Source organism: Dendrobates tinctorius, unplaced genomic scaffold, assembly GCF_039654945.1.
Source record: "Dendrobates tinctorius isolate UK_male_01 unplaced genomic scaffold, ASM3965494v1 ptg000158l, whole genome shotgun sequence".
Lineage (NCBI taxonomy): Eukaryota > Metazoa > Chordata > Amphibia > Anura > Dendrobatidae > Dendrobates > Dendrobates tinctorius.
The window spans coordinates 2,682,509-2,708,105 of NW_027361825.1; the positions used below are offsets into that span (position 1 = coordinate 2,682,509).

The window sequence follows — 25,597 nt, forward strand, 5'->3', positions numbered from 1 at the left end:
CTCCCTTTTGCCTCTTTCTCTCCGCCTCTTTTTTCCCTTTCTCACCTCCTCCCTTTCCCTCTCTTTATCTCCTCCCTTTCTCTCCCCCTCCCTTTTCCCTTTTTCTCCCCCTCCCTTTTTCTCCCCCTCCCTTTTTCTCCCCCTCCCTTTTTCTCCCCCTCCCTTTTTCTCCCCCTCCCTTTTTCTCCCCCTCCCTTTCTCTCCCCCTCCCTCTCCTCTCCTCATCACTCTTTCTCTCCTCCCTTTTCACTCTCCTCCATTTTCCCTCTCCTCATCACTATTTCTCTCCTCCCTTTTCCCTCTCTCATCACCCGTTTCTCTCCTCCATTTTCCCCTCCTCCTGCTTTTTGCATTTCTCTCCTCCTCACTTTGCCCTCTCTTTCTCTCCTCTCGTTCTCCCTCTCAAATTCAAAATCAAATGAGCTTTAATGATAGGACTAAGTACATGTTAGCATTGCCAAAGCAAATGGTAAAAATAGGGGGATGGGGGTAGGGAGGCATATAGAGGACCAGGATATATGAGGCTCCTTTTAGAGGATAGGGGCATAGGAGTCCATGACATATCAGTCTCCTCTTTGTCAAGCACTGACATATTCCACTGCACTTTCTTCTTCCCCCCAGTATTATCGGCAGTTTCTTTTCCTCCTCTATGGAGGTAAATTCTGGGTTGAGATCAGTCCCTTTCCGTCTATCCTCCTGTCTCTCCTCAAGCCTTTCCCTCCTCTATATTAATTTCTCTCCTCCTCCCTTTCCCTCCTCGTCCCTTGTTAGGCGTTGGGTTCCTGCAGCTGCACAGCAGGTATCCAGAGCCTTGCATCTAGTGGTCTCCCATTCTCCACCGACCGCTCAGGAGCCTGCACAGCAATCTCGGCGTCCCAGACGCTCTGCTCAGACCAGTTCTGTAGGACTGGTTGTTGCTGCCACCTCTGGGTCAGCAATAGCAGCTACTGGGCATGCTCATGAGACGATCTCCCATTGGAGATCGGGAGTCACGTGCTAAGGTCCTTCTCCTGATCTGATTGGTCCAACTCAGAGATCTGGAAGGTCCCGGCAGCACACGGATATAAAAGGCCCGCATGGCCGCTCGGCCATGCGCTAGTATAGACTCTTCTTGCTAGATGTGTGAATGGTGATAGATGTATGATTCTGGTGACTGACTTAAGATTCCCCTCCCTCTGCTATTACGCATGTGGAAATGGAACTATAGAAAGAGTCAGCGCCAGTGGCAAACCTTAGGCCACTGTGCACACTTCACCTCTACACTAGCGTCTGGTGGTGTCACGTCTCTCACGGCACTATCGCATAGCGGCTGTGTCTGCCACCACGCTGCAATCAGCAGCACTTGCCGGTGTCCGCTGTAGCGATGCCGCACGCACGGTAGGTCTAGACGGACCTGTGAGTCTAACAGGCTCAGTGTTTATGTTACAGCGCCTCTGTGAGTTAAAGAGTCCGCTCTGTGCACATTGGGTGACGTTGAACCCGTGCGCATTATACCGCCATATAGTGCGTCTGCCATTGTCTAGCAGCGGTTTTAACACCTACTGCATGGTGGACCCCGGGCGGCGAACGCACTTTCTATTATTTAATGCGTTCCGCCGTCCCTAACATCCCATTTCCCTCCTCCTCCATTTCCCTTTCGTTCTCTCCTCCTCCCTTTTCCCTCATCTCCCTTTCTCTCCTCCTTCCTTTTCCCTTTCTCTCCGCCTCTTTTTCCCTTTCTCTCCTGCCTTTTCCCTCTCTTTCTCACCTCCTCCCTTTCCCTCTCTTTATCTCCTCCCTTTTCCCTTTCCCCCTCCCTTTTTTCTCTCCTCATCCCTCTTTCTTTCCTCCTCCCTTTCGATCTCGCTCCTCCCTCTCTCCTCTTTTCTCTCCTCCCTTTTCCCTCTTTCTCTCCTCCCTTTTCCCTCTTTCTCTCCTCCCTTTTCCCTTTCCTCATCCCTCTTTCTCTCCTCCCTTTTCCCTCTCTCCTCCATTTTCCCTTTTTCTCCTTTTTTCCTCTCTCCCCCTTTTCCCTCTCTTCATCTTCTCCCCCTCCTCATCCCTTTCTTTCCTCCTCCCTCTCCTTCTTCTCTTTTCCCTCTTTCTCTCCTCCCTTTTCCCTCTCCTCATCCCTCTTTCCTCCCTTTTGCCTCTTTCTCTCCTCTTCCCTTTTTCTTTCTCCTTCCTTTTCCGTCTTCCTCCTTTTTTCCTTTCTCTCCTCCATTTCCCTCTTTCCTCTTCCATTTTCCCTCTTTCTCCTCTGTCTGTCAACTTTTTTCCTCTCTCTCCTCCTCCCTTTTCCCTCTCTCCTCTTTTCCCTCCTCCCTTTTCCCTCTTTCTCTCCTCCCTTTTCCCTCTCTCCTCCATTTTCCCTCCCTCTCCTCTTTTCCCTCTTTCTCGCCTCCCTTTTCCCTCTCCTCATCCCTCTTTCCTCCCTTTTTCCCTCTTCCTCCTTTTTTCCTTTCTCTCCTCCATTTCCCTCTTTCCTCTTCCATTTTCCCTCTTTCTCCTCTGTCTCTCCTCTTTTTTTCCTCTCTCCTCCTCCCTTTCACTCTTTCTCTCTCCGAGTCCTCAGTTTCTCTGTCAGCACATAAAGGACCTTCCAGTACTGCCCACGTGATCAGCCGCTGGTACAGACAAGCTTTGTCTCTGCAGACTCCGCCCTGCTCGGTCACGTGTCTGTGACGTCACCACAGGTCCTTTACCCCCTGCGCTCTCAGCCTCCTGGGATGTTCCCGGTCAGTGTGTGCTGTAGCGATTCTCATGTGATGTGGAGATTTCTCCTCTCGTCTCCAGCACTGTACAGACGAGCAGGTGAGGCCTCTGCGGTGTCACACACGGGGCAGGCTCCGGCTCTGTGTGTGGAGAATATATGAGGGCTGGTGAAGGGTAGGAATCTCTGCTCTGACTCTTGGGGGGACTCCTGCTGCTATTTTTGGGGGGGCACTGATGTGACTACTGGGGGGTAGTGGGGGATTCCTGTTGCTGTTATAGGAGGCCACTGATGTGACTATAGGTGGTAGTGGGGGATTCCTGCTGCTATTATTGGGGGGCACTGTTGTGACTATAGGTGGTAGTGGGGGATTCCTGCTGTTATTATTGGGGGGCACTGTTGTGACTATAGGTGGTAGTGGGGGATTCCTGCTGCTATTATTGGGGGGCACTGATGTGACTATAGGGGGTAGTGGGGGATTCCTGCTGCTATTATTGGGGGGCACTGATGTAACTATAGGGGGTAGTGGGGGATTCCTGCTGCTATTATTGGGGGGCACTGATGTGACTATAGGGGGTAGTGGGGGATTCCTGCTGCTATTATTGGGGGGCACTGATGTGACTATAGGTGGTAGTGGGGGATTCCTGCTGCTATTATTGGGGGGCACTGATGTAACTATAGGGGGTAGTGGGGGATTCCTGCTGCTATTATTGGGGGGCACTGATGTAACTATAGGGGGTAGTGGGGGATTCCTGCTGCTATTATTGGGGGGCACTGATGTGACTATAGGTGGTAGTGGGGGATTCCTGCTGCTATTATTGGGGGGGCACTGATGTGACTATAGGTGGTAGTGGGGGATTCCTGCTGCTATTATTAGGGGGCACTGATGTGACTATAGGGGGTAGTGGGGGATTCCTGCTGCTATTATTGGGGGGCACTGATGTAACTATAGAAAATAATAAATTTTATTTCTATAGCGCCGACATATTCCGCAGCACTTTACATTTCAGTTGGGATTTGTACAGACAATAGACATTACAGCATAACAATAATCACATAGATCATAACAGATACCAAGAGGAATGAGGGCTCTGCTCGCAAGCTTACAATCTATGAGGAAAAAGGTAGACACGAAAGGTGGGTGGTAACAGTTGCCCTAATCGTATGGACCAGCCATAATGTTAAGTGTGTAACAGTACAAACACAGAGGGCTAATGGATGCATAAAGCATGTGGGAACATGATGCGAGGAACCTGGTTATGGTAAAACTTTTGGCTGTGCCACACAGGGATAGATTAGGTTAATGTGTTGAGGCGGTAGGCCAGTCTGAATAAATGCATTTTCAGGGCACGCCTAAAATTGTGGGGATTGGGGACTAATCGTATTGACCTGGGAAGTGCATTCCAAAGAATTGGCGCAGCACGTGTAAAGTCTTGGAGACGGGAGTGGGAGGTTCTGACTACTGAGGATGCTAACCTCAGGTCATCAGCAGAACGGAGGGCGCGGGTAGGGTGGTATACTGAAACAAGGGAGGAGATGTAGGGTGGTGCTGAGCCATGGAGGGCTTTGTGGGTGAGGGTAATAAGTTTATACTGAATTCTGGAGTGGATGGGTAGCCAGTGTAATGACTGGCACAAGGTAGAGGCATCGGTGTAACGATTGGCGAGGAATATGATCCTGGCTACAGCATTCAAGACAGATTGGAGAGGGGAGAGTTTGGTAAGATGGAGACCGATTAGAAGAGAGTTACAATAGTCGAGACGAGAATGAATAAGAGAAACAGTAAGAGTTTTTGTGGAGTCAAAAGTAAGAAAAGGTCAAATTCTAGAAATGTTTTTGAGGTGCAGATGACAAGAGCGAGCCAGTGATCGAATGTGGGGGGCAAAGGAAAGCTCGGAGTCAAGTATGACCCCAAGACAGCGGGAATGTTGCTGGGGAGTAATAGTAGAACCACACACGGAAATGGCAATGTCGGGTATAGGTACATTAGTAGCGGGAGGAAACACCAGGAGTTCAGTCTTTAACAGGTTCAGTTTCAGATATAGTGAGGACATGATGTTAGACACAGCGTTTAGACAATTGCCGGTGTTTTCTAGAAAGGCAGGCGTGATGTCAGGAGAAGAAGCGTATAATTGGGTGTCATCAGCATAGAGATTGTACTGGAAACCAAATCTACTGATTGTTTGACCAATACAGTGTACAAAGAGAAGAGGAGGGGGCCTAGGACTGATCCTTGAGGAACCCCAACAGTAAGGGGAAGGTGAGAGGAGGAGGAACCGGCAAAAGATACAGTAAAGGAGCCGTCAGAGAGATACCGTGTTTCCCCGAAAGTAAGACCCTGTCTTACATTAATTTTACCCCAAAAAGTCCCACCCTGTCTTACTTTCGGGGGAGGTCTTACATTAGCCGAAAAAAAATGACAATTTCTTTTTAACCAATAAATTAACATTTATTAACATGCTGTTATACCCCATAACAGTGCCGTATCCCACTGCACACAGCCCCACACCCCATAACAGTGCCGTATCCCACTGCACACAGCCCTACACCCCATAACAGTGCCGTATCCCACTGCACACAGCCCCACACCCCATAACAGTGCCGTATCCCACTGCACACAGCCCCACACCCCATAACAGTGCCGTATCCCACTGCACACAGCCCCACACCCCATAACAGTGCCGTATCCCACTGCACACAGCCCCACACCCCATAACAGTGCCGTATCCCACTGCACACAGCCCCATACCCTATACAGTACATGTTTCCCTACTTGGTTTTTAAATGCTGGACGTTTTCCTCTGCGGTGCGGCTGTGGGTGCGGAAGGCCTGTGCTGCAGGGAACGCTGTGCCAATCAGCAGGGAAACAGCGGTGACGTGGGGCTGGGGCGGCCAATTACAGCCCGAGCTGCTGGACCAATCAGTGCTCGAGCCGGGGGCCGGCGGTGACGTGGGGAACAGGGGCGGCCAATGAGCTGTTGAGCTGGGCGGATTGCGGGGTTAACACGGCGAGTTAACCCCATGAGCGCTGGACCCGCCCAGCTGCACCTGAGGACACCTCTGGAGCCTGGGGACCCAATGGGGGACAGCGGCGGCCCAAAGGTAAGGGCCTTACATTTCACAGCAGCCCCCAACCCTGCCTTACATTCGGGGGAGGCCTTACATTGAAGGACCCCCCCGTAACCCCCACCCTGTCTTACTTTCGGGGGGGTCCTACTTTCGGGGAAACACGGTAGGAGGAGAACCAGGAGAGAACGGTGTCCTTGAGGCCAATGGAACGGAGCTTAGTGAGGAGGAGCTGATGATCCACAGTGTCGAATGCTGCAGAGAGATCCAAGAGAATTAGCATGAAGTAATGACCATTAGATTTAGCTGTTAGTAGATCATTAGAGTCTTTAGTGAGGGCAGTTTCAGTAGAGTGTAAAGAGCGGAAACCGGATTGGAGAGGGTCGAGAAGAGAGTTATCAAAGAGATGGCGGATAAGACGGGAGTGTACCAGGCGTTCCAGGAGTTTAGAGATGAAGGGAAGATTAGAGACAGGTCTATAGTTAGCGGCACAGTTTTGGTCGAGGGATGTTTTTTTTTAAGTAGTGGAAGTATGATGGCATGCTTAAATGAGGAGGGAAAGATACCAGAAGAGAGAGAGAGGTTAAATATTTTAGTTAGGTGAGGGGTGACAGCAGGGGAAAGGGGCTGGAGGAGATGTGACGGAAATGGGTCACTGGTGCAAGTGGTTGGGCGAGAAGATGCAAGGAGCCTGCTTTCTTCTTCTGTGACTGGTTCAAAATCAGAGAATGAGCTAGATGCAGTGGGGGAGGGAGGACAGTGCATGGTATGAGGGGATTGGGAGATACTTTCCTGACGGATCTAGTCAATTCTTTCTTTGAAGTAATTGGCCAGATCGTCAGCTCGAAGCTCCGTGGTTGGGGCTTGTACTCTTGGGTTGCGTAGGGAATGAAAAGTGTCAAAGAGACGTTTCGGGTTATTGGACAGTGAGGTGATGAGAGTGTTGAAATAGGTTTGTTTGGAGAGGTGAAGGGCAGTGTCGTATGTTCTAAGCATAAACTTACAGTATAATGGATGAAATCTTCATGTAGATTGGATTTTCTCCACAGACGTTCGGCGCACCTGGAGCACCGCTGCAGGAAATGTGCTGATGTGACTATAGGTGGTAGTGGGGGATTCCTGCTGCTATTATTGAGGGGCACTGATGTGACTATAGGTGGTAGTGGGGGATTCCTGCTGCTGTTATAGGAGGGCACTGATGTGACTACTGGGGGTAGTAGGGGGATTCCTGCTGCTATTATAGGAGGACACTGATGTGACTATAGGGGCAGTGGGAGGATTTCTACTGCTGTTACAGGAGGGCCCTGATGTGATTATAGGGTGTAGTGGGGAGATTCCTCCTGCTATTATAGGAGGGGCACTCGTAACTATTGGGGGTATTGGGAGGGAATTCCTGCTGCTATTATGGTGGGGCATTCAAGTAACTATTGGGGGTAATGGGAGGGAATTCCTGCTGCTTTTATAGGAGAGTACTGGGGGGTAATGGTAGGGGATTCTTGTTAGTATAGAATGCCACAGGGTTCAATGTGGAAAATTCCTGCTGTTTTTGCAGGCTTCTGTTGTGAGTGCTGAGGGTTGTAACAGGGATTTTCTGCTATTATCATATGAGGACACCGATATGACTACTAGGCACGGCTGTGGAGTCGGAGGTTTGGCTTACCGGCTCCACAGCCCTGCTACTAGGGGTAGTAGAAGGGAACACCCATTGTTTCTGTAGGAGGGCACTGGGGGTAATGGGAGACAGTGTTTTATTGTAGGAGAACACTAATGTGACTACTGGGGGTAGTGGGAGGGAATTCTTTTTATGAAGGGAGCATATGGTTATGACCTAAGGGGCTTATGGGAGAGATTTTCCGCTGTGCTTAGTAGATAGAAGCTCTTGTTATTGAAGGTGAGTGCTGGTGTTATTAGTGGTCTTGCTAGTGAGTTCTTGTAACTGTTATAGGTGGGCACTGAAGGGAGTTCCTGCTGGTTTGATTGGGGTACTGTAAGGGGACTAGCCAGCCATTATCTCTTTTAAGTTGACCTCTTGAACCCTTTGAGGACCTTAACACCTGTGTGACCGGGCCAATTTTTACAATTCTGACCACTGTCCCTTTATGAGATAATAACTCTGGAACACTTCCATGGATCCCGGTGATTCTGACATTGTTTTCTCGTGACATATTGTACTTCACGTTAGTGGTAACATTTATTTGATATGACTTGCGTTTATTTGTGAAAAAATTGGAAATTTGGTGAAAATTTTGAAAATTTCGCAGTTTTCCAAATTTTAATTTTTATGCCCTTAAATCAGAGTCATATCGCACAAAATAGTTGATAAATAATATTTCCCACATGTCTGCTTTACATCAGCACAATTTTGGAACCAAATTTTTTTTAGTTAGGAAGTTATAAGGGTTAAAAGTTGACCAGCGATTTCTCATTCTTTCAACAAATTTTACAAAACCATTTTTTTAAGCTAGTTTCACACTAGTGTATGGAGAAGCTGCGGAGGGATGCGAACTTCCTCCGTGAAGCTCTGCCCACTGCCACGCTTCCTACGTTCAGCTCCGCCTCCATCGGCATGTGGCCTGCGTACCCTATCTTTAGCACTGGGTACGTAGGCTGTGCCGATGTATGCGGATGCCTCCGCATGAGTCGTTTTGATGGTGTGGCGACCTGCGCCGGATGCAACGTGTTGGATTTTGTTGCAGTCACCGCACTGTCAAAACAACGCATGCAGAGGCATCCGCATACATCGGCACGGCCTGCGTACCCAATTCTAGAGAGAGAGAATGAGAATATTTTTTTTTTTTTGTCCGGCAGCCAGAAAGAATTTCGGGTTAAAACAGTGTCTGGAGGATCCGCCAGAAAAAAAAACCTTGCAAGCTCCGTTTTGAAATCTTTGAGGATGGTAACGGACAGCAACTTTTGGCGGATCAGCAAAAAAAACGGATGCAACGGACGGCAATCCGCCCATAATGCAAGTCAATGGGGAAAAAAACGGATCCTCAAAAAAAAATTGCGGATCCGTTTTTTTCAAAACCTGGCGGATTGTGACTGATTGTAAAAAACTGAAGTGTGAAAGAGGCCTAACCACAAACCTAACCCTAACACAACCCTAATCCCAACCCTAACCTTAACTCTAACCACAAACCTAACCCTAACACAACCCTAATCCCACTTTAGCCCGAACCCTAACTTTAACCCTAACCCTAATCCCAACCCTAACTTTAGCCCCAACCGTAACCCTAACCCTAATCCTAATGGGAAAATGGAAATAAATACATTTTTTTTTTTTAAATTATTTTTCCCTAACTAAGCGGATGATAAAGAGGGGTTTGATTTACTATTTATAGGCGGGTTTTTATAGCAAGTTTTTATGTTTGGCAGCTGTCACACACTAAAAGACTCTTTTTATTGCAAAAAATAGTTTTTGCATCACCACATTTCGAGAGCTATAATTTTTCCATATTTTGGCCCACAGAGTCATGTGGGGTCTTGTTTTTTGCGGGACGAGTTGACTTTTTTATTGGTACCATTTTTGGGCACATGAAACTTTTTGATCGCTTTTTATTCCAATTTTTGTGAGGCAGCATGAACAAAAACCAGCAATTCATGAATTTCTTTTGGGGGGTGCATTTACACCATTCCGCATGTGGTAAAATTGATAAAAGCGGTTTTATTCTTCGGGTCGGTATGATTACAGCGATACCTCATTTATATCATTTTTTATGTTTTGGCGCTTTTATACAATAAAAACAACTTTATAGAAAAAATAATTATTTTTTCATCGCTTTATTCTGACAGTGACAGCTATAACTTTTTTTATTTTTTCACTGATGATGCTGTTTGGTGGCTCTTTTTTTTGCGGGACAAGATGACGTTTTCAGCGGTACCATGGTTATTTATATCCGTCTTTTTGATCGCGTGTTATTGCACTTTTTGTTCGGTGGTATGATGATAAAGCATTGTTTTTTTGCATTTTTTTTGTAATGGGTAGACTAAAGGGGTTAACTAGCAGGACAGTTTTATAGGTTGGGTCATTACGGACGCGGCGATACTAAATATGTGCACTTTTATTGTTTTTTTTTTTTTTTAAATTTACATAAATGTATGCATTGGTAAAATATTTAATTTTTTTCTTTATTTGGGGATTTTTTTAATATATTTTTACACACTATAATTAAAAAAAAACAAACTTATTACATTGTCACAGTATGGGACATTACTATATAAAGTCAGATCGCTGATCTGACACTTTGCACAGCACTGTCAGATCAGCAATCTGACAGGCAGTGAAGGAGGCTTGCCGTCGCCTGCTCTTAGCAGGCACTGAGAAGCCACCTCACTGAAGGACCCGGAAGAACCCCGTGGCCATCTTGGAGAGGGGTTTAATGCCCACGATCGGTGCTAGCACCGTTGTTGGGCGTTGCTGCGGGGTGTCAGTTGTCACACACAGCTGACACCCGCACCCGATCACCACGGCACTAGCGTGAGGCCACGATGATCGTGCTACCGTACTAGTAGTGTTGCAGGCAGAAATGCAGTTCCGGCAGAGCAGTACTAGTACGGCGAAGGTCGGGAAGGGGTTAATCTGATTCAGTCAAATTGGACCTCAAAGGGTTAATATGCTGGCGCAGGATGTCTGAGATGTGACTGTTGCAAGGTTTTATCACAAATCCAGTCATGAAATTTACTTCTTAGGCTGGGATCACACTACTGTGTGTGATGTGAGAAACTCACAAGAGTCTCTCGCATCAACACCCAGCGCTGCCGCCGGCAATCAGGATTGGAGCTGCGGCTGCATAGAAATACATGCAGCCGCGGCTCCGGTCCTAAGTGCCGGCAGCAGCGCTGGGTGTTGATGCGAGAGACTCGTGCGAGTTTCTCGCATCACACACAGTAGTGTGACCCCGGCCTAAGAGAAGTTTAACAGTCAGAAAAAGCTTATTTTGGTGTTTAAGAAGATGTTCCCAAATCTCATCCACAAACTTTGTAAAAAAAAAAAAATGAGCTGTGACATCACTTATTGTGAATGGTGGATCCTGTGCTATCTACTGTATATGGAGGTGTTATTAGTCTTTGTACAGAAATTCAACAAACCCCAGTGTAAGTTTCCAGGGTTCACCTGACACATCGGTGACTGTCCTGTACCAGGTCACACACTGTCATTTCCAGTTTTCTGGTTTATAATGGAATTTCTATTTGACTCTGCTTATCTTAATACATCCTAGAACTGTGTTTGCCTTTTTTGCTGCTGCATCACACTGTTGACTCATGTGAAGTCTGTGATCTATTAGTATAACCAAGTCTTTTTCACACGTGCTGTTGCTTAGTTCTATTCCTCCCATTCTGTAGATGTAATTTTCATTTTTCTTGCCCAGATGTAGAATCTTGCATTTCTTCCTGTTAAATACCATTCTGTTAGTCACTGCCTATTGTTCAAGCTTATCTAGATCCTTTGGAATCCTTTCCCTATCTTCTCTAGTGTTGCTATCCCTACTAGCTTTGCATCGTCTGAAAATTTGATTAGTTTACCTTCAGTTCCCTTATCTAGATCATTTATAAAAATGTTGAACAACACTGGGGCCAGGACAGAGCCTTGTGGTACCCCACTTGAAACCCTTTTCCAATTGGATGTGCCTCCATTTATTACCACTCTGAATATGATCACTGAGCCAGTTATGAATCCACCTAACCGTAGCCTTCTCAGTCCCATACTTGGTCATTTTTTCAATAAGGATGTGAGATGCTTTATCAAGTGCTTTGCTGAAGTCGAGATATACTATATCTACCACATTTCCCTGATCACCCAGTCAGTGATTCCATCAAAGAAGCAAATTAGATTAGTCAGGCCTGACTTATTTGCTATAAACCCATGTTGGCTCTGGCTAATTAATGTATCCAAGTACAAGATGAGAGAGGCCTGTAATTGACATCATAGGTAGACCACAAGTATGAGAGACAAAATGAGAAAACAAATCCAGAAAATCACATTGTTTGATTTGGCAAGATTTATTTTGCAGTTTATGGTGGAAAATAAGTGTTTGGTCATTAACAAAAGTTCATCTCATTATTTTGTTATATGTCCTTTGTTGGCAATGACAGAGGTAAAATGTTTTCTGTAAGTCTTCACAAGGTTGGCACACACTGTTGGTGGTATGTTGGCCCATTCCTCCATGCACATGTCCTCCAGAGCAGTGATGATTTGGGCCTGTCACTGGTCAACACGGACTTTCAACTCCCTTCAAAGGTTTTCTATTGGGTTAAGATCTGGAGACTGGCTCGGCCACTCCAGGATCTTCATATGCTTCTTACGAAGCCACGCCTTCGCTGCCCTGGCGGTGTGCTTGGGATCATTATCATGCTGAAAGACCCATCCATGTTTCATCTTCAATGCCCTTGCTGATGGAGGTTTGCACTCAAAATCTCACAATACATGGCCCCATTCATTCTTTCATGTACACGGATCAGTCGTCCTGGTCCCTTTGCAGAGAAGCAGCCCCAAAGCTTGATGTTGCCACCCCCATGCTTCACAGTAGGTATGGTGTTCTTTGGATGCAACTCAGCATTCTGTCTCCTACAAACACGACGAGTTTTGTTTCTACTAAACAGTTCTACTTTGGTTTCATCAGACCATATATTCTCCCAATACTCTTCTGGATAATCCAAATGCTCTCTAGCAAACTTCAGACGGGTCCGGACATGTACTGGCTTAAGCAGGGGGACACGTCTGGCACTGCAGGATGTGAGTCCCTGGTGGTGTAGTGTGTTACTGATGGTAGCCTTTGTTACAGTGGTCCCAGCTCTATGCAGGTCATTCACTAGGTCCCCCCCGTATGGTTCTGGGATTTTTTCTCACCGTTCTTGTGATCATTTTGACCCCACAGGGTGAGAACTTGCGTGGAGCCCCAGGTCGAGGGAGATTATCAGTGGTCTTGTATGTCTTCCATTTTCTTACTATTGCTCCCACAGTTGATTTCATCACACCAAGCTGCTTGCCTATTGCAAATTCCCAGCCTGGTGCAGGGCTACAATTTTGTTTCTGGTGTCCTTTGACAGCTCTTTGGTCTTCACCATAGTGGAGATTGGAGTGTGACTATTTGAGGTTGTGGACAGGTGTCTTTTATACTGATAACAAGTTCAAACAGGTGCCATTACTACAGGTAATGAGTGGAGGACAGAGGAGCCTCTTAAAGTAGAAATTACAGGTCTGTGAGAGGCAGAAATCTTGCATGTTTTTAGATGACCAAATACTTATTTTCCACCATAATTTTCAAAATGGGTAAATCTTGCCAAATCAGTCAAGGTGATTTTCTGGATTTTTTTTTTTCTCATTTTGTCTCTCATAGTTGTGGTCTACCTATGATGTCAATTACAGGCCTCTTTCATCTTTTTAACCCCTTCCCGACCTTTGACGCCACGTAGGCGTCATGAAAAATCGTGCCAATATACGACCCATGACTCCTATGTGGCGTCATGAATTAATTGCCCTCCTGCGGGTCGGGTGACCGGGGTCATTAAAAGGTCTCCTGACCCGCACACACAGGACACTTGATAGTTAACCCCAGGGGGCATGGCTAAGCCCCCACGTGCCTACAATCGCTCTGATTGGCTGTTAAAAGTGAAACAGCCAATCAGAGCGATTGTAATATTTCACCAATGAAATTTGGTGAAATATTACGATCCAGCCATGGCCGATGCTGAAATAGCATCGGCCATGGCTGGAGACCCGACCCGACCCCCCCCCACACACACACACACACACACACACACACACACCGACTGACGGCACCGATCGGCAGCCACCGTCATAATCTGCTCTCCCGCCTTCCCTCCGATCACCGCCTCTCACCCTCCACGGTGCCTCCGAACTCCCTCTGGCCATCCTGGTGTCCCGCCGTCCAGGATCATCGGCACCGCCATCTTGGAAAATGGCGGGCGCATGCGTAGTGCGCCGAATCGAATCTGCAACGCTGCAGATTCATTCATTTATTTTGATCACTATGATAAACTTTCACAGTGATCAAAATAAAATTTAAAAAAAAAAAAGTAAATCACCGCCCCCCTTATCACCCCCATAGGTAGGGACAAATAATAAAATAAAGAAAATATTTGTATTTTTCCATTAGGGATAGGGCTAGGGTTAGAGTTGGAATTAGGGTTATGGTTGGGGTTAGGGTTGGAATTAGGGTTAGAAATAGGGTTAGGGTTGGAATTAGGGTTGAGGTTAGGGTTGGAATTAGGATTGGGATTACGGTTAGGCTTGTGGTTAGTGTTAGAGTTGGGATTAGGGTTAGGGGTGGGTTAGGGTTGTGGTTAGGGTTATGATTAGGGTTGGGATTAGGGTTAGGGGTGTGTTGGGGTTAGGGTTGGAGATAGAATTGAGGGGTTTTCACTGTTTAGGCACATCATGGGGTCTCCAAACGCGACATGGCGCCACCATTTATTCCAGCCAATTTTGCGTTCAAAAAGTCAAACAGTGCTTCCTCCATTTCGAGCCCCGACGTGTGCCCAAACAGTGGTTTACCCCCACATATGGGGTATCAGCGTACTCAGGAAAAATTGTACAACAACTTTGGGGGTCTAATTTCTCCTGTTACCCTTGGGAAAATAAAAAATTGGGGGCTAAAATAATTTTTGTGGAAAAATTATTTTTTATTTTCACGGCTCTGCGTTATAAACTTCTGTGAAGCACTTGGGGGTTCAAAGTGCTCACCTCACATCTAGATTGGGGTGGTCTAGTTTCCAAAATGGGGTCACTTGAGGGGGGGTTTCCACTGTTTAGGTACATCAGGGGCTCTGCAAATGTAACATGACGCCCACAGACCATTCCATCAAGTCGGCATTTCAAACCGTCACTACTTCCCTTCCGAGACCCAATGTGTGCCCAAACAGTGGTCCCCCCCCCTCCCACATATGGGGTACCAGCGTACTCAGGACACACTGGACAACAACTTTTGGGGTCCAATTTCTCCTGTTACCATTGTGAAAATAAAAAATAGCGGGCTAAAAAATCATTTTTTGAGGGGAAAAAAATATATTTTTATTTTCACGGCTCTACGTTATAAACTTCTGTGAAGCACCTGGGAGTTTGAAGTGCTCACTATGCATCTAGATAAGTTCCTTAGGGGGTCTAGTTTCCAAAATGGGGTCATTTGTGGGGGAGCTCCAAAATTTAGGCACACAGGGGCTCTGTAAACACGACATGGTGTCCGCTAACGATTGGAGCTAATTTTCCATTCAAAAAGTCAAATTACGCTCCTTCCCTTCTGAGCCCTGCCGTGCTCCCAAACAGTGGTCCCCCCAACATATGGGGTATCGGTGTACTCAGGACAAATTGGACAACAACTTTTGCGGTTCAATTTCTCCTCTTAGCCTTGTGAAAATAAAAAATAGAGGGGCTAAAAAATTATTTTTGAGCAAAAAAAATGATTTTTTATTTTCACTGCTCTGCGTTATAAACTTCTGTGAAGCACTTGGGGGTTCAAAGTGCTCATCACACATCTAGATAAGTTCCTTCGGGGGTCTAGTTTCCAAAATGGGGTCACTTGTGGGGGAGCTCCAATGTTTAGTCACACAGGGGCTCTCCAAACGCGACATGGTGTTTGCTAACAATTGGAGCTAATTTTCCAATCAAAATGTCAAATGGTGCTCCTTCCCTTCCGGGCCCTGCCGTGCGTCCAAACAGTGGTGTATGACCACATATGAGGTATCGCTGTACTCAGGAGAAATTGCCCAACAAATTTTATGATCCACTTTATCCTGTTGCCCATGTGAAAATGAAAAAACTGAGGCTAAATAAATTTTTTGTGAAAAAAGTGCTTTTTTTTTTTTTTTTTTTTTTTTTTTTACGGATCAATTTGTGAAGCACCTGGGGGTTCAAAGTGCCCACTCTGCATCTAGATAAGTTCCTTGGAGAGTCTAGTTTCCAAAATGGGGTCACTTGTGGGGGAGCTCCAATGTTTAGGCACACAGGGACTCTCCAAACGCGACATGGCAAGCGTTAAATATTCAAGCATATTTTCCATTCAAAAAGTCAAATGGCGCTCCTTCCCTTCTGAGCCCTGCCGTACGCCCAAACAGTGGTTTATGAGCACATATGAGGTATCGGTGTACTCAGGAGAAATTGCCCAACAAATTTTAGGATCCATTTTATCCTGTTACCCATGTGAAAATGAAAAAACTGATGCTAAAAGAAAATTTTTGTTGGGAAAATTAAAATGTCCATTTTTTTCCTTCCATGTTGCTTTCGTTCCTGTGAAGCGCCTGAAGGGTTAATAATCTTCTTGAATGTAGTTTTGAGTAGCTTGAGGGGTGCAGTTTTTAGAATGGTGTCACGTTTGGGTTTTTTCTGCCATATAGACCCCCTCAAAGTGACTTCAAATGTGAGGTGGTTCCTAAAAAAAAAAAAAATGGTTTTGTAAATTTTGTTGTAAAAATGAGAAATCGCTGGTCAACTATTAACCCTTATAACTTCCTAACAAAAAAAAATGTTGTTTCCAAAATTGTGCTGATGTAAAGTAGACATGTGCGAAATGTTATTTATTAACTATTTTGTGTCATATAACTCTCTGGTTTAACAGAACAAAAATTAAAAATTTGAAAATTGCAAAATTTTCACCAAATTTCCATTTTTTTCACAAATAAACGCAAAAATTATCGGCCTAAATTTACGACTAACATGAAGCCCAATATGTCACGAAAAAACAATCTCGGAATCGCTAGGATGCGTTGAAGCATTCCTGAGTTATTACCTCATAAAGGGACACTGGTCAGAAATGCAAAAAATGGCCTGGTCATTAAGGTCAAAATAGGCTGGGTCATGAAGGGGTTAAATGGGAGAATTGTGCACAATTGGTGGCTGACTACTTTTTTCCCCGTAGACAATAGGGATGGTTAGCACTCGACTGGAAGGTTTGAGTACACGGTGCTAGTGAGAAGGAACCAATGGTCCCGAAAGTACTGGTTCGGTATAGGGTCACTGCACATGTAGATTATGCTCAAAGTGAAATATTTTTATTTATTGATGGTGAGGAAGCGACAGCTGACGTTTCGGCCTGGCAGCGGCCTTTAGCACATAGTCGCTGAAATAATAAAATATATACAGTAAGAATCAAGGAAATATATACATAATGTACACAATATACAGAACAAGTATCTCCAAAAGCGTATTGGTGATGAATCAAATGCCATATAATCACTCAAGAACATAGAGGTACTTTAGGAGAAGAGGAACAAGACATGGTGGCAGACAAAACAATACTACATATAGAAATTATTGCAATGCGGTCATACCCCTTTTGAGAATAGAGTCTGTGGTCACCAGGTAAATAGTGTCACTGCTAGGCAATATCTCAAATTTGTATATTATCCTGTAGGTGAGGGTAAAAGGAGGTATGGTTAGATGGGCACCAAAGTATGTGTACTCTTAAGGGAGTATATAGGTGTAGCTGAATGGTAGGAAAACATATATCAATATAATGGAATCCAAGAATTCAGCACAACTTTTCACTATATTTATAGTGGCTGAATTAATCCATTTATAAACCAAGCATCTTATCACTGGCCACATTGATTTTCATATTCATCTAGAACATACCATCTATACCTTAAGCAACAGCCGTAGCCATAGAAACACTACAAATATATTGAAAAGTTGTGCTGAATTCTCTGCACTATATGGACATATGTTTTCCTACCATTCAGCCACTATAATTATAGTGAAAAGTTATGCTCAATTCTTTTATTGCATAAGATTTACATACAGTTGTGGCCAAAAGTTTTGAAACCCCTGCAATTCTGTCAGATAATACTCAGTTTCTTCCTGAAAATGATTGCAAACACAAATTCTTTGGTATTATTATCTTCATTTAATTTGTCTTAAATGAAAAAACACAAAAAGAATTGTCCTAAAGCCAAATTGGATATAATTCCACACCAAACATAAAAAAGAGAGTGGACAAAAGTATTGGCACTGTTCGAAAAATCATGTGATGCTTCTCTAATTTGTGTAATTAACAGCACCTGTAACTTACCTGTGGCACCTAACAGGTGTTGGCAATAACTAAATCACACTTGCAGCCAGTTGACATGGATTAAAGTTGACTCAACCTCTGTCCTGTGTCCTTGTGTGTACCACATTGAGCATGGAGAAAAGAAAGAAGACCAAAGAACTGTCTGAGGACTTGAGAAACCAAATTGTGAGGAAGCATGAGCAATCTCGAGGCTACAAGTCCATCTCCAAAGACCTGAATGTTCATGTGTCTACCGTGTGCAGTGTCATCAAGAAGGTTAAAGCCCATGGCACTGTGGCTAACTTCCCTAAATGTGGACGGAAAAGAAAAATTGACAAGAGATTTCAACGCAGGATTGTGCGGATGTTGGATAAAGAACCTCGACTAACATCCAAACAAGTTCAAGCTGCCCTGCGGTCCGAGGGTACAACAGTGTCAACCCATACTATCCGTCGGCGTCTGAATGAAAAGGGACTGTATGGTAGGAGACCCAGGAAGACCCCACTTCTTACCCCGAGACATAAAAAAGCCAGGCTGGAGATTGCCAAAACTTACCTGAAAAAGCCTAAAACGTTTTGGAAGAATGTTCTCTGGTCAGATGATACAAAAGTAGAGCTTTTTGGGCAAAGGCATCAACATAGAGTTTACAGGAGAAAAAAAGAGGCATTCAAAGAAAAGAACACGGTCCCTACAGTCAAACATGGTGGAGGTTCCCTGATGTTTTGGGGTTGCTTTGCTGCCTCTGGCACTGGACTGCTTGACCGTGTGCATGGCATTATGAAGTCTGAAGAGTACCAACAAATTTTGCAGCATAATGTAGGGCCCAGTGTGAGAAAGCTGGGTCTCCCTCAGAGGTCATGGGTCTTCCAGCAGGACAATGACCCAAAACACACTTCAAGAAGCACTAGAAAATGGTTTGAGAGAAAGCACTGGAGACTTCTAAGGTGGCCAGCAATGAGTCCAGACCTGAATCCATCCGATAGAACACCTGTGGAGAGATCTAAAAATGGCAGTTTGGAGAAGGCACCCTTCAAATATCAGGGACCTGGAGAAGTTTGCCAAAGAAGAATGGTCTAAAATTCCAGCAGAGCATTGTAAGAAACTCATTGATGGTTACCGGAAGCGGTTGGTCGCAGTTATTTTGGCTAAAGTTTGTGCAACCAAGTATTAGGCTGAGGGTACCAATACTTTTGTCTGGCCCATTTTTGGAGTTTTGTGTGAAATGATCAATGTTTTGCTTTTTGCTTCATTCTCTTTTGTGTTTTTTCATTTAAGACAAATTAAATGAAGATAATACCAAATAATTTGTTTGCAATCATTTTCAGGAAGAAACTGAGTATCATCTGACAGAATTGCAGGGGTGTCAATACTTTTGGCCACAACTGTATGTTTTCCTACCGTTCAGTCACTATAAATATAGTGAAAAGTTGTGCTGAATTCTTGGTCCAGATAATTGATGCTCAAGCTCTGTATACAGCATCCAACACTTCCAAAGCCGAAAAACTACTTATTGCACAAAATAAGACAAGTTGCATTATGATATTTTCGGGAATATTTCCTTGATATTCTCACAGAATGTTTTAGCATCACTTTTTCTTTTTTCCTTTCCAGGTCTTTGTAGTATAAGTTCCTTGTCATTTAGGTTCCATTCAACAGGAAAGTCGTCCTTCAGATGTCCAACCATACAATGGCGGAGCAGATATTAAATCTCACATTGGAGATCATCTACCTGCTGACCGGAGAGGTGACATTACTTCTATGGAAGCTTCACACATCCCGACATTCACAGTCCGAGCACCAACTCGGGGACATGAAATCATCAGCCTTGTAGGCTGTGAAGTTCTGGTCAGGAAACCGCTGGCTGATCCGGACATTGCTGTCGGTACGCCATCGTGAATGTCGGACGTGTGAATCCGGCCTTATTTGGTATCGGCAAGACGTTCGTAAGAGAGATATTTATCTGTACGTCTTTCCATATACAGGAATACTCAGTAGTAAAGAAATCTGCCGAGACAGAAAGGTCAGAGAAGAACCTTGATCCACCACCATCACTGATACATCTTGGAGACAACGATAAGAAGATCGTGGAGCTCATCAATAACATCCTGCAGGTGCTGACCAGAGAGGTGAGCGCCGGGAAGGCTGGGACCATATATAATGTGTCTGGGTGATGACAGAATCGTTATGTTGTCAGGTCCCTGTAAGGTGTCAGGACGTCACCGTCTATCTCTCCATGGAGGAGTGGGAGTATATGGAAGAACACAAGGACCAGTACAAGGACGTCCTGATGGAGGACCCCCGACCCCTCACACCACCAGGTAAGAGGAGATTCTACATGCCTGTAAAGGTGGACCATTTCAGGGACCCCTACAGTTACGGATAACTACGGTATTGTTTACCACCGCCGTGTTTGTGTCTTCCTTACAGATGCATTGAGTAGAAGTTATACCCCGGAGAGTTGTCACAGTCCTCTTGACAATTTACCCTTGGACCATCCTGAGGATAACGAGGTAGAGGACATAAGTCAGAACGATTCTTCACTTTACAAATCTCTTTCTAATCCTGGTTCAATTTTGTTTTAGATCGATGAACAGATTATTGTCAAGGTGGAAGAGGTAGATGGAGACGAGGAGTATTATGGAGGCACCAGTCCTTGTAAGGAAGAGGAAATCCCTACTCCTGTCGGCACCGGTGAGTAATAACTACCCAGTGTAGTGGACCCACATATACTCCACCTGCGGCTTGTCCATGCATCACAGGCCTAGACTCAGTTTGTGATACACGGTATGTGTTAGTCCAGCCTTATTCTCAGCATTTTAAGTACTTAAAATTGAAAAGTGCCTGTAAAAACAAGCAATTTTGCAATTTGTTAAAAAAAAATTGTTTTTAATTTTAATGTTTACTGCTCATTACCTAGGTTAGGGAAGGCAAAAAACACGCGCAGTGCTTACAAACGCTTGTCGTTAGAGCTTGTAATTGCTGCTCTCCTCATTGCTACTTAGATTAAAATCCATTACTATTGAATGGTCTCTAGTAGGCCACATTCACACCTTCAGTAATTGGTCAGTAATTTACAAGCCAAAACTACGAGTGAGCGATAAATACAGAAGTGGTGACGAGTTTCTATTATGCTTTTCCTCTGATTTTCCACTCCTGATTTTGACTTACAAATACTGAATGTGTCAGGATCAAAATGAATGCGTTTTCTAAGATCTCATTCACACGGTGCATTTTTTTGTTTTTGTGACCTGTGGTGCATTTAAATTTTTTTTCAACATTTTTATTGTAGCTTTTCCCCATTGAGATCAAAATTAAGTTAGCAGCAAAAATGAATGAAGAAAAAATGTGCATAATTTCCATTGCAGTTTTCTGCATTTTTTATGTATAAAAAAAAAAGCTACATGTGAACATACTCTAAATGATAGTGTGCAACTGTGTGAAACAGTCAATGAAAAACTATGTTTTCTTTTATTCCCAACAGACGATCTATTGAGTCTCCAGTGCAATCCTCTCCCTCCATTTTCTGATGTAGAATACTATAGCATTCGGAATATTTTTGGAGAACACATTAGTAATTCAAATCTACCTTTAGCCATCCATAGCAGAGATCTCACATCTGATTCAGCTAGTCTCGAAGGACCTTCATCAGATCTGTCCCTCATTGCTAAACCGTTCCCTTGCTTTGACATGCTCGACCACAGAAACCAGAGCCAATTTTCATGTTTAGAATGTGGAAAATGTTTCACAAACAAAGCAAATTTTCTTGAACACCAGAGAATCCACACTGGAGAGCGTCCTTATTCATGTCTGGAATGCGGGAAAACTTTCACCTGGAAATCGAATCTATGTGAACATCTAAAAATTCACTCAGAGGAGAAGCCATTTTTGTGTCCAGTGTGCGGAAAATGTTTTAATCAGAAAGCAGGTCTGGTTAGACATCAGAAAATACACACTGAGGAGAGACCATTCTCATGTTCGGTGTGTGGGAAATGCTTTAGAATGAAACAACATCTTGTAGAACACGAGAGAGTTCACACCGGGGAGAAACCATTCTCTTGTTCAGAATGTGGGAAATGTTTTAGAATAAGAAACAATCTTTATGTACATAAGAGAGTTCACACGGGGGAGCGCCCTTTTAAATGTTCTGAATGCGAAAGATCTTTTACTCAGAGATCTGAACTTACTACACATAGGAGAAGTCACACAGGGGAGAGACCATATGGATGTACGGAGTGTGGGAAAGGTTTTACCCGAAAGCGAAGTCTTGTTGAACACCAGCGAATCCATACGGGTGAAAGGCCGTATTCATGTTCAGAATGTGGGAGACGCTTTAACCAGAAACAAGCTCTTGTTGTACATCAGAGAATTCATACAACAGAGAGGCCATACTCGTGTGCAGAATGCGGAAAAGGGTTTAACCAGAAACAAGCACTTATCGTACATCAGAGAAATCACACCGGAGAGAAGCCATATGCTTGTGCTGAATGCGGGAAACGGTTTTTCCAACTGCAAACTCTAATTGTACATCAGAGAAATCACACTGGGGAGAAGCCATACTCCTGTTTGGAATGTGGAAAATGTTTTGCGATTAAAGCAAATCTTGATGAACATCAGAAGGTTCACTCGGAGGAGAAGCCATTTTCATGTTTGTTGTGTGGGAAATGTTTCCATCGGAAAGCAGACCTAATGAGACATCAGAGAATCCACTCAGGAGAGAAGCCATTCTCATGTGCAATATGTGCAAAGAGCTTTACAAATAAACAACATCTTGTGGAACATGAGAGGATTCATACTGGAGAAAAACCATTTTCATGTTCAGTATGTGGGAAATGTTTTAGAATAAGAAACAATTTATACGTACATCAGAGAATTCACACAGGTGAACGCCCGTTTTCATGTCCAGAATGTGACAAATGTTTTACCCAGAGGTCAGATCTTATGGCACATAAGAGAAGTCACACAGGAGAGAAACCATATGCATGTCCAGACTGTGGAAAATGTTTTACACGTAAACGAAGTCTTGTTGAACACCAGAGAATCCACACAGGGGAGAAGCCGTACTCATGTACAGATTGTGGAAGATGTTTTAACCAGAAACAAGCTCTTGTTGTACATCGAAGAATTCACACAAAAGAGACCCCGTACTCATGTTCAGATTGTGGTAAACGGTTTAACCAAAAACATGCTCTTATCGTACATCAGAGAAGTCACACTGGGGAGAAGCCGTATTCTTGTGCAGAATGTGGGAAACGGTTTATACAACTGCAAACTCTTATTGTACATCAGAGGAATCACACCGGGGAGAGGCCATTTTCATGTGCAGAATGTGGAAAACGGTTCATCCAGAAGCAATCTCTCATCATCCATCAGAGAAATCACACTGGGGAGAAGCAATAGCCTCGTGTAAAAAGAAGGAAATGTCTTTCAGACTATACATCAGATAATTCTCATTCGGGGAGCTCAAGTTCAGGTTCAGAATATGTATTAAGTTGTTACATATTTTCAACATTTTTCGTTGGAGAAGACATTAAGACAGTAATATGTTATAGGATTTGCCGCTATGGGATGCAGTGTTACTGATAACACAAGGGTTTGAAGCTCAAAACATTAGTGATTTAGAGGAAAAATCAAACGTATATTGTGGTAGAACCAGTGGTATGACCTGTTTCTTCCAAGCTTTATCAAGACAGTCGGCTTGAAACTTATCAATATTTTACCGAATCTTGAATTTGATTTCACGGCCTCACTAACCAAGTGCTAATCACCCAACCGAGGAAACGAGAAAAGATAATTATGACCCCCTGGAGCATTTTCCACGTACATCACCCTTGTGTGTCCTCAGAAAGTGTTTTGTTTTTTTTTCTTTCCTTTGTAAAGTTTTTTAGAACCCTTCAAGTTAAGTAATATGATGGCCATGATGTACTGGAAAAACGACATCATCAGTCACTACTTAAATATTGAAGGAATCCACCATGGTGGATACACGGACCTTCTAGCTGACGGGTCCTACATGTGATGAGGGACATAGTATGGAATATGGTGACTAGTTTCATGCTTCTTAAGCTCCATTACCACTGTCCTGTTTTGTGTAAGAGTGATAGGTTGCGAACCTATTCCAAGCTTGAAATGGCCAAATTATTATAGTCGGATTTTCAATTACAGTGGGAAGCGCAAGTATTTGATACACTGCCGATTTTGCAAGTTTTCCCACTTACAAAGAATGGAGAGGTCTGTAATTTTTATTGTAGGTACACTTATAGTTGGGGAGACCACTCGGCAAGAGGGTGTTTCTTGTCAATGTCGCCGAGGTCCATTGTATTCTCACTTCTCATGAACCAAAGTATGGACAGTCCAAATCTCAGTACGGTCAAGAGTCTATTTTACAGCAATGTTTCCTAGTAAAGTAACAATTGAATAATCCTGTACAAAAGCATATAAATATAATTGTGACCATATTACGGTGATGAAATGTGTTTGGGGTCCTCCTCGCTGGTTCGTTACAGCAGAAGATAGGACAGGGAAAGATTGAACGTAGGGGCTGATGTCTGTTAATGGTGGGAGATTTTTGCTCCATATTTGCCTGCCTTAATGGTTCCAATACTTCTGTTGAGATAAGGCCACAAAAATTCCAGGTAGGAGAGGTGCGATTGGAAAGCTTGGTGTAGGATGTATGGCCTAATTGGGGTGCTAACCTGTTAGTTATTGACTCCTTATTAGTGATGAGCGAGCATGCATGGATATCGTGTTATTTAAGCATCTTGGGCTCGAGTAATATTTTTGAGTCCCCTCGGCTGTTCAATAGCTTCAACACATGAAGGGATTTCCTACTAAACAGGCAATCCCCACATGTGTTGCCGCCATCTAACAGCCATGAAACATGCAGCCGCGGGGACTCAAACAAATTATTAGAGCGTGCCGAAGATGCTCGGCTAACACTCGAGCACGGATGGTAAAATTTACACAGATATTGACGGGTTCAGCTGGACACGGTCATGGGTCACCAATTGACCAATCATTGGGGAAGATGTTGATTGGGCATGTCTGATTTTTGGACGTTGGACTTTTTTTTCTCTCCTGGAGATAAGTCCCCACCAGAGATGTCCGACGGCAGCTACTTGAAAGCACTTGACCAAGCGAGCGCCCCTTTGTATAGTAGAGATCGAGCGATCAGCTGAAGCATAGTGCATCCGACAACCATATGAGGGACTTTAGAAGCAGAAAGCTTTTTGTCTCCTGTGGGGTAATAATTGGGGTCCCCTTTACCTTCATATCCTTTTTACGGGGGAGGCGGTTAATCTATGTTCCAGGGATGATGTGAGGTGCTGCGTGCCGTTGACCTTTAGCTTATACTCTTATAGGGGCAATTTTATTTTTCTATATTAAAAAAGTTCAACTTTTGGTTTAATTTCAAAATATTACTTTCCATTGGGTCAAAGGAATCCCAGCAAATGTCGCCTTTCCTCTAGGCCCCAAGTGTGCACTATCCTCGCAATCAAGGTACAGTATGGCTCTCGCACAGCCTGCGATAATGTGAATTATGCCTGATGTCAGGGGAATATACTTCAATAACAAACGCGGAGAATGAAGAACAGGGGCGAATTTCCTCATTTTTTTCTTGGATTCTGCAGACTCCAAAATATATCTAATTTTTATGAAATCCCAGAAATAGCTTAACGATAACTGAAGCCATAACCTCCGCAGCTTCCCTTACAAAAAGATCCGGACATTTATGTTTTTGTATTAATCTTCCTTGGGGTTTTGTGCCTCAAATTTGGTTATTTAAAAAAAAAAAAAAAAGTTGTAGACTTATGGCAATAAATTTAACATTTCTTCAAAA

The 25,597-nt window shown here is 44.1% G+C and overlaps 1 protein-coding gene across 4 annotated transcripts; it reads left to right on the forward strand.

Moving 5' to 3' along the window:
* Window positions 1–2,097: 2,097 nt before the first annotated feature.
* Window positions 2,098–25,597, forward strand: LOC141051745 (uncharacterized). 4 transcript variants are annotated; one of them, XM_073548753.1, is made up of 7 exons: window positions 2,098–2,793; window positions 19,372–19,504; window positions 19,743–19,886; window positions 19,955–20,078; window positions 20,188–20,270; window positions 20,343–20,451; window positions 21,242–25,597. In XM_073548753.1, the coding sequence occupies exons 2-7, from the start codon at window positions 19,433–19,435 to the stop codon at window positions 23,155–23,157; spliced, it is 2,448 nt and encodes an 815-aa protein (XP_073404854.1). In that variant the 5' UTR covers window positions 2,098–2,793; window positions 19,372–19,432; the 3' UTR covers window positions 23,158–25,597. The 4 variants fall into 4 exon arrangements, with proteins under 4 accessions (XP_073404854.1, XP_073404856.1, XP_073404855.1 ...); XM_073548755.1 differs by lacking the exons at window positions 2,098–2,793; window positions 19,372–19,504 and adding an exon at window positions 19,514–19,642 and having other exon boundaries at window positions 19,938–20,078; XM_073548754.1 differs by lacking the exons at window positions 2,098–2,793; window positions 19,372–19,504 and adding an exon at window positions 19,514–19,642.

Coding starts and splice junctions, on each gene's coding strand:
- LOC141051745 (XM_073548753.1), top strand. CDS start 19,433: ATGTCCAACCATACAATGGCGGAGCAGATATTAAATCTCACATTGGAG. Junction 20,079..20,187: donor CCGACCCCTCACACCACCAG/GTAAGAGGAGAT, acceptor TCTTCCTTACAG/ATGCATTGAGTAGAAGTTAT. Junction 20,271..20,342: donor ACCATCCTGAGGATAACGAG/GTAGAGGACATA, acceptor ATTTTGTTTTAG/ATCGATGAACAGATTATTGT.